Source organism: Myotis nattereri, assembly GCF_964212035.1.
Source record: "Myotis nattereri genome assembly, chromosome: 19".
In the NCBI taxonomy this organism is placed as follows: Eukaryota; Metazoa; Chordata; class Mammalia; order Chiroptera; family Vespertilionidae; genus Myotis; species Myotis nattereri.
The window spans coordinates 26,446,784-26,455,617 of record NC_138095.1 but is presented as its reverse complement, the minus strand read 5'-3'; the positions used below and the strand labels follow the sequence as shown (position 1 = coordinate 26,455,617).

At 58.9% G+C, this 8,834-nt stretch overlaps 1 protein-coding gene across 1 annotated transcript; it reads left to right on the top strand.

Moving 5' to 3' along the window:
* Positions 1 to 1,140: 1,140 nt before the first annotated feature.
* LOC308535081 (melanoma antigen preferentially expressed in tumors-like) lies at positions 1,141 to 6,428 on the top strand. The gene is made up of 5 exons (XM_081113786.1): positions 1,141 to 1,468; positions 2,674 to 2,739; positions 3,141 to 3,460; positions 3,851 to 4,456; positions 5,594 to 6,428. The coding sequence occupies exons 2-5, from the start codon at positions 2,704 to 2,706 to the stop codon at positions 6,162 to 6,164; spliced, it is 1,533 nt and encodes a 510-aa protein (XP_080969912.1). The 5' UTR covers positions 1,141 to 1,468; positions 2,674 to 2,703; the 3' UTR covers positions 6,165 to 6,428.
* Positions 6,429 to 8,834: the final 2,406 nt, after the last annotated feature.

Genomic DNA, 8,834 nt, shown 5'->3' with positions numbered 1-8,834 from the left:
CTGGGGAGGTGAGTGGGGAGACGGGATCGGGGGCGTCGGAAGGAGCTGGCCGCCAGCCCCGGGTGGGGGTGGGGGGTGGGGGGGGACCGAGGGCGCCCCTCTGCGGGGAGGACGTTGCGTGGGGCCCGGCTCCCTCCGCCCAGGGCGGCAGCAGGGCCCGTGCAGGGCGGGGGGACGTGGGCCCCCCAGGGCGGGAGCTCTTTCCTAGACACGGGGGGTGGAGGGGGGCGACGACCCTCACGCAGGGCCCCCGGGCGGTGACACTGGCACCCACAGCCGAGGGGGAGAGGGGCCCCGGGAGCACAGACCCGGTGAGAGTGGGAGGTAAGTTGGGGGTGTCCGGGGGCCTCCTTTTTCTCCCTCCACATCCCAGCCCACCCCCACCCCCACCCCCACCCCCACCCCCTACCCACCCGGACCCCAAGCAGCCCCCACCCCCTCCCACCCCGGGCGGCCTGGTGGGCGTGGCCACGGGCACCAACCCTCCCCCTTCTCTCCGTCGGTCCGTGTCCGTTAAACCCCTCCCGGGCTCCCCCGGAGGCCCCGCTCAGGATCTCACGAGACTTCCCCGGAGAAGGCCCCAGAAGGCAGGATTTGGCCGGATCCGGCCGCTTCCGGCGGAGCTCCAGGGAGCCTCCCGGCGGCCATTGCGCCTTTCCCTCCGCCCGCAGCGCCCAGACCACGAGGCCACGAGGCGAGGAGCGGCCTGAGGGAAACGTAAGTTCAAGCGCTGCCCCTTCGCCTTCTCGACTGGGTGGGCGACCTGGCGCTGGTCACGCGTGGCCCTCGAACCCCCCCCCCCCCCGTATTTTCCACCTGAAAATGGGCTCCCCCTCGGGGGGCGGGAGGCCTGAGGCGCCACAGGCCCCCCCCCCCCCGCCCCAGCCCCGTCCGTTCCGCGGTGCCAGCCGCTGGCCTGGGCCCCCTGGGGAGGCCCCTCTGGACGGGCCCGGGCCTGGGGGGCGGGGGGCGGGGCGAGCAGTGCCCGGGAGGGAAAGGCCGCCCCTCACAGGCCACACGGCCTGTCACTCAGGCGGCCTCTGGTCCGCTGAGCGGTCGCTGGTCCGGTCGGTGGTAAGAGGTGATGCCCACCGAAAGCGGGGATCGTGCCTCCAGGGTGTTTTCTGTTTAACCATTGAATATATGATTAAATATATATTTTTAATCGATTTGAGAGAGACAGAGACATTGATGTGAGAGAGAGAGACATTGATTGACGGCTGTCCACGCCCGACGGCACTCGGGCGATGCCCATCCGCCCAGGGCTGCCTCCATTGCCCGTGGCCCACGGCTTCCTAAATGCTCGGTTAACCTGCTGTCTCCTTGTCTTTGGAGCCGTTTGGTTCTCACTCTCAGACTTGGGTGGACACGGTGACCGAGGCCACAGGAGACCAGAGAGACATCGGAGCCCCTTGGAGGACCTGAGGCCAGTCTGAGCTGGACCCGAGTGGAAGGGAGCCGTCTTCAGGTGAGCCCGTTCCGTGAGCCGTCTTGGGGGCCCCCCTCCCGTCTCATCATGGAGGACGTGGGTGGAATCTGCGTCCTGAGGTCCCTGGTGGGGAGGAGAAGCAGGAGCAGCTGTTGTATTCCCCAGTCCTTTCCCCACGAAAGCGTTTGTCCTGCTGCCTTTTCACAAGAAGCAAAAGGAGAGCAGACGCCGGAGTGTGTTAGGGACCCCATCCCCAAAGCCAGGGTTACGGCTGGAAACTGCTCGGAGCGCAGGAGCAGGGCTGCCATCACCCCCCCCAGACTTGGCTCACGTTTGGTGTCAAGTAGGTGTTGGTCTCACTTCCCGTGCCCTTGGACCACGGGGGGGAAGGGCGGCCGCTGGGCGGAAAGCAGCAGCAGTGCACAGCGTGTCCTCCGGCTGCAGCCCACGGCGGTCAGGGAGGCCTTGGGGCTGGAGAGAGGACGACCTCATGCACTGCGAGCATCGGGCTGCACACAGATGCTGTTGGTACTAGGACACCTAGTTATACCCCACCCCCCCCCAACACACCCCCACACCCACACACACACCGGTGTTACTTCTGACTCAGCTGCACTGAGAATGGCTATGTCAGGGCAGACTGGGCCCAGGACCCTGAGAGGAGAGGTCAAGGCCGTGACGCCAGAGTAGTTTGCGGCAGAGAGAAGGGTCAGCCCTGGGCTGTCAAAAATCACCAGGAGCATGAATTCCTGATTTCTGTCATCAGTGGGTCCCCCACCATCGGGGCCGCACCTCGGGCTCATGAGAAGTTGACTGACGTCCAGGGATGCAGAGAGAGGGCTCCCAAGCCAGCACAGACCAGGGGAGGGGACACAGCATTCTAAAGACCCCCTGGTTTCCTCGTTAACCACTACCCTTTCAGTTTCCAGGTTTCTCCAGATCAAAAGCTTTGAATTTCTTAAACATATTTTCCCTTGTCTTGGGTAATTCCCTTGTCCCATTACAAACTTGCAGCCCCTCCCTTCCCCTGGCCAACTCCTGGTTGTGATTTTGGCCTGACCTGCCTTGGGGAAGCCTTGACCCTCAAAATCTGGACCAACGGTCCCTAGTGGTATCTCTGTTCCTCCGTGAATGAGCACCCGATTTGCAGTTTCAGGGAACAAAGTGTAAGACACGATTTGATATCCAATCATTTTGCTTTTTATTTCTTTTTCTTTGGGGATGACACCGTTGTCTGCCTGAAGCTGCCTGACCTTGGACATTTGGGAGTTTTGATGTGGCGCAAACGCCCCCATCAAGCCTCCTCCCCGGTTGGTTTCATTTTCTGCTTCCTTCATGAATGGACATGTGATTCGGTTGGTTGCATGGAGAGTGTAAGACCCAATCAGGGCTAACTGGATGGAGATCTAGGAATAAGGTTGTGCTTTCTGTTCAGCAGAATGAAATGCTGCCAGTGGGTAGCAGTGGGAGGGTGCCAGTGGTTCTTACTCCTCCTTGGGTGCCTGGCAAGATGCTTGTCCTGCCACCGGCAGAGGCAGAGCCGTGGTCTTGTGGCCCCCACGCAGGAAATGGAATCGGGGTAAATTGAGGATGCTCCCACTATTGCCAGAGCAGTGCCTTTGGCCCGCAGCTGGTTCCCCTGAAGGGTGGAGGGACCCGGGTTGCTCATGCTCAGCCTGACAAGGATGCCTTGCTCCCTGATGTCTCCCAGGATCACTATCAGGGCAGCTTCATCAGGATGAGCCTCCCGGCCCCACGCAGACTCCTGGAACTGGCCTGTCAGGGCCTGCTGAAGGATGAGGCCTCGGCCATCGCAGCTCTGGAGTTGCTGCCCATGGAGCTCTTCCCACCACTGTTCGTGGCGGCCTTTACCGGGAAGCACACCAAGGTCCTGAAGATGATGGTGCAGGCCTGGCCCTTCCCCTGCCTCCCTCTGGGGGCCCTGATGAAGGATCGGCAGCCCGACCACGAGATTTTCCAGGCTGTGCTCGATGGGCTCGATGCCCTGCTTGCCCAGGCGACTCGCCCCAGGTGAAGGGGCTCAGTAGCCTGGATGGACCCTGGGGATCTGAGCAGATAGAGCTGGGATCAGGGGGCATGCTGGCCAAAGGGGGAGCTCAGGGGGGCCTTGGAGCCATTGCTGCGGTCATTCTGGGAAGAGGCTTTGGGTGTATAGGGCTGGGTAGGATGCAGAGGGTGACCGAAGGAACAGGAGCCCACCCCCTGGGGTGGCACCTAAAGGTACCAGGAATGGGGACCAGGAAGGATCCCAGTAGCACAAGGAGCACCTGATACCTGGGGTATGGAGTAAAAGTCCACTCAGGTGTCTGGCCCAGGTGCTCAGATTCCTAGACTCACGGTCACGGTCTTATTCCCTGTTATCTTCACGCACCCCCAGTCTATCTCCTGTTTTCCCCACAGGAGATGGAAACTGCAGCTGCTGAACTTACAGAAGAAAGTTCATCAGGAGTTCTGGACCGTGTGGTCTGGAACCAGAACCGACGTGTGCTCACTGTTGGAGCCTGAGGCCGCCCAGCCCATGAGGAAGAGAGGGGAAGCGGACAGGTCAAGGGCGGGGCCAAATCCACCGTTGGCCCCCGTGCAGGTGTTCGTAGACCTTTGCCTCAAGGAAGGAATCCCTGATGAGTCCCTCAGCTACCTCATTAAGAAAGTCACCGAGAGGAGAGGCTCGCTGCACCTGTGCTGTAAGAAGCTGAAGATTCTGGCGGTGTCGAAGCAGAACATGAACATCGTCAACATGGTGCAGCTCGACTCAGTCGAGGATTTGGAACTAAACTGCGCCTGGAAGCTGTCAACTCTGAAGAAGTTCGTGCCGTACCTGGGCCAGATGGGCAGCCTGCGCCGGTTCCTCCTCTCCCACATCCTCACGTCCTCTCGCACCACCATGGAGCAGGAGGAGCTGTGCGTGGGCCAGGTCACCTCTCAGTTCCTCAGCCTGCCCTGCCTCCAGGAGCTCTGTTTGGACTCTGTCTCTTTCCTCAAAGGCCGCCTGGGCCAGATCCTCAGGTGAGGGGTGGTGAGCTTCCTCTGCAGACCAGAGGGAGCCCCGTCATCTCAGTCCACAGTGACGGGCTCTCCTACGTGCCGCCGTCAGCATTGCCAGAGTGCCTGCGTCACTCACCGGTCCACACAGCCAGTGTTGCATTCACTGCTCTGTCCGCTTGCATGTGGTCACCTAAGCCCCCAGACAAAGGTTGGAGGCATGAACTAGGACAGATGGTAGTAAAGAGACCCCTTGCTGGGAATCGATGTAATGGATTTGAGGCCGGGTGAGGTAGCTTGGGGAATTCTTGCCTTAGGAAGTGATGTCTAGGTGAAGATGATGGAAAAGAATCCAGTGAGGATGGCAGTGACAGAGGGAAAGCCCATCAGAGGTGAGGTTTCAGTGCTTAGCTCAGCAATTTGTCGGTAGGAGCCTTTCACTCCAAACCTGCCTCGAATTGCCTGTCTGCCAAGAGTTGCCTTAGGCTCCAGCTAAGGGAATACGTGGGAAATGCAGAAGGCTGGAGTAAGGAATTATCAAAAGGGATAGATGGTTTGTGGATGATGCAGTGATCTAAGCTCCTGCAGGCTGGCAGCCCCCACTAGTGTTGGCAGACCTTGCCCAGGTTAGACCTTTCTGCACGTCTGCCAGTAGCCTCACTGGGCTCAGAGATAAGTGTAATGGGGGTCCAAGCTGTGGCTGGAAGGAAGCCAGAGTTGAAGGCATTTAGGATCATGTCTCCCAATACTAAAACTTACTGGTTCCCTCCTGCTTGAGGCATTGGGTCAGGTTCCTTTCTGAGCACCTCCCGTCTTTTCATTCATCCTCACAAATTTGGCAGGGGGTGGGGGGGGGGGTTGGGTGGGAGGTGTCGGAGGGTTATGATGCACTCTCCTTGGCAGATGAGCAGAGGGCGTGTGTGAGGTTTCATTCACTTGATTCAGTCACACGGCAACTTAATGATGGAGAAAGGATTTGACTCAAATTTGCACTGACTTGAATGACTCTTTACACCACGCAACATCCTGGGGTTGATCATTATCTGGAAAACTTGAGGTTTTGGGGAGATGGGCCTCTTTTCCCTTAAGGCCGTTGTCATCCTCATCTTCCTCTGCCCACCAGCTCCATCCCCCAGAACTAACTGATCTGTGTCTTCCCAGGTCCCTGAAGAGCCCCTTGAAGACCCTATCCATCACTAACTGCATGTTTTTAGAAAGAGACTTGAGACATCTGTCCCGGCACCTGAACGTCAGTCAGCTGAAAGGCCTGAGTCTCAGCGGCCTCAACCTGACCACTTCGGGGCCACTCCGACTTCTGATAGAAAAAGCCTCGCCCACCCTCCAGAACCTGGACTTGGATGAGTGTGGGATCCTGGACCCCCAGTTCATGGACATCCTGCCTGCCCTGAGCCAGTGCTCCCAGCTCATGACCTTAAGCTTCTGTGAAAACCCCATCTCTATGACGGTCCTGGAGGACCTGCTGCGCCACACCGTCGGGCTGAGCAAGCTGACCCGCGTGCTGTATGCTGCCCCCCTGGAGAGTTACGAGGAGACCAGTGGCACCCTCCACCTGGGCAAGCTTGCCCAGGTGCATGCTGTGCTGAAGCAAATGCTGCAGAAGCTGGGGCGGCCCGACATGGTCTGGCTCTGTGCTAGCCCCTGTCCTCGCTGTGGCGATAGAACCTTCTATGACCCAAACCCCATTCTGTGTCCCTGTTACGTGTCTGTCTAGCTGGGTGCACATGTCATAGGCTTTATCCTGGGCACTTGGACACTGAAGCTCAAGACATAAGTGTATCTCACAGGAACACGGCAGCCACAGCAGCGTGGGGGGAATGCTGACATGGGGAGTTAATGGTTTCTTTGGGGAGATGTGTTAGAAATACGAATCTGTACCTCTCCCGGGGAGGGATTCAGATTTGGGAAGTAGATGTGGGAGTTACCTTTGTTTGAATGGTTGTGAAGAAATGTCAGTAATAAAAGGAACCTCAATGTTAACCGTCTGGTGTCCTCTATGACATGTTAACCCGGTTCTCCCATCTGCAGTTACTGGTCAAGTGAGCATCCATGATGCCCAGACTCTAGGCTGGATGAGGTTGGGTCCCAGGAGTCCACATCGCCCTTATCATTTCCTGGTCGGTTATTTTTTCTGTTGCATCCGGTGCCTCCTCACTACCTCTGCCTATTCAGCCAGCGCACACAAGGTGCGGCCACAGGGTCTGGAACATACTACGTGGCCTATAGTGAGGTCCACTGAAGTACAGGTTCTCGGGGCCTCACTGCCCAGGCCCTACTCCCCACAGAGAGCCAGCGGGGCCTGCAGGAGGCAGCCGGTCGATGATTCTCGTCATTATGTTTCTCTCTCTCTCCCTCACTCTAAAAATCCTCTTAAAAAGGTGAAGCTCGTTCTCGGCCTGCTGTGAGTTGTACACAACCAGATGTCAGGCGAGACTGGCGTTGCCGCAGATGCAACGAGAGGACGGGCGGCCAGAGCGGCGGGACGGCCAAGCGCCTTGAGCAGAGGGCGGGCCGCGGCGCCGCGTGGGCAGAGGGCACTTGAGGACGAGGAGATGGGGGTCAGGGGCGAGGAGATGGGGGCCAGGGGGGCAGCCTAGTCCCCGGAGGACCGGCAGCCTGTTCTCCGGCCCGAACCCTGGTCCTCCGGGCAACCTTGCCCTCCGAGACCCTGCCAGGCCCCGGTGCTCCGCGTCCCGCACCCTCGCCCCAGGCCCAACGCCTCAGCGGTGCGCACTCGGAGCGGAGCGCGCATGCGCCGGGCCCATCCGCGCGGCCAATCAGCGCGCAGCGCCGGCGCCGCGGCCTCACGCCCGCACCTGGCTGCCAGTCAGTGGTCGCGGCGCTCGCGGAGGCGGCGGCCGGCGCTGGGGCCTGAGGGGACGGCGGCGCCTCCGCTTCGTCAGGAGCGCGGCGGGCGGCTCGGGGACTGGTAAGCCGGGGCGTGGCGCGGCCGGGCGCCCCGAGCGCCCCGAGGGGAGAGGAGCGGGCTCCCGCGGCTGCACGGCTGCCGGCGGCCTGTCCCCGGCCCCGCGTCGCCCAGCGGCCGCCGCCCGCGCCTCTCAGGACCCGGTTCCCACACACACGCCGCCCCGGCTCCTCAGGCGCCGCTTTCCGCCACCCTTTCCCACCCCGGCGGGGTCCCCACCCCCCGGGGCTGCGAAGGGGCCTGTCCGGGCGCCTGAGCCCCCGCCCCCAGCCCCGCGGGGTCTCCGGGGGAGCGCTCTCTCGGGGCGAAAACCCGACACCGGTTTTGCACCCCGCGTCGCCCCCTGAGGAACAGTTGTGGGCGCCGAGCCGCTGGGCCTGGACGCACCTCTCCCATTTCTGAGGGTCTCTGCCCCCCAGCGGGGCGCCCCCTCCTCGCCGCCGAGTCTCTGAAGCCGCCCGGGCCCTAGTGAGGCGCCCCTGAGCGCCGGGCCGGGGGTGGGTGTTGAGGCTTTTGTCTTGGGCAGTTCCCAGGGTTTTTTCTGTGTTTTTTTTTTCCCCTTTATTTTTATTTTATTTCTTTATTTATTTATTTTTTACCAGAACGTCACCTCAGTTTATTTCAGAGGTGACAGCAATGTGAAAATCAAGTTCGTTCTGAACCGCACGGAGCCCACGTAGCCATTTACGTCTCTTTAAAGTTGTTCCCTCCAAAAAACTCGGCTTTCCCCACCCCACCCACCAGCGTTCCCACTGGTTCGCTTTTGTGCAGGACCTCCAGGTGGTGGGTCAGTGGCTTTGGGGGTATTTCAGCACTTCTCCCCCCAAATAAAAACTTCGTCCCCCAGATCTATATTTTGCGTAGATTTCTCTGCAGATTCTTTCCTCAGGAATCTCAATGCAGTTGCCACACCCCATCATTTTACCTGTGCGCCCCCAGTGAAAACGGTCTGCCCCAAAAAGTATGATGGGTGTCGCCCATGATCACCCAGTTAACAGAGTTGTTTCACCTCCGTGGTGATTTTTATCCTGTTTCAAGATAACGACTCCACATGGGGCGTTATTTCCATCTTTATCGACTCAGGCATGTGAGCGAGTGCCCAGGTACTACTACTTCTATGTCCTCCTCCTTCATAAGTGGATGGAATTATTTTATAGAAGTTGGATGTAGGCCAGTTAACCTTTTACAAACATTTAAAATGTAGGTTAAAATAACTAGTGTGGGAAAAGAAACACTATAATGATAGGAAGCCTACACACAATTCAAAATTTAATTTATTTATTTATTATTTATTTATTTATTTATTTGGAGGAATAGGTTTGAAGAAAGGAAGTCTCTTTTCTGGTTAAAGAGGAGATGCTTGAGGAACAGCTAAAGGAGAGTATCAGGTGGACAGCGGGTAGAAAATATGTCTGTAACATGTAAATAACCTTAATCCCTTTCTCTGGTTGCCTCAAG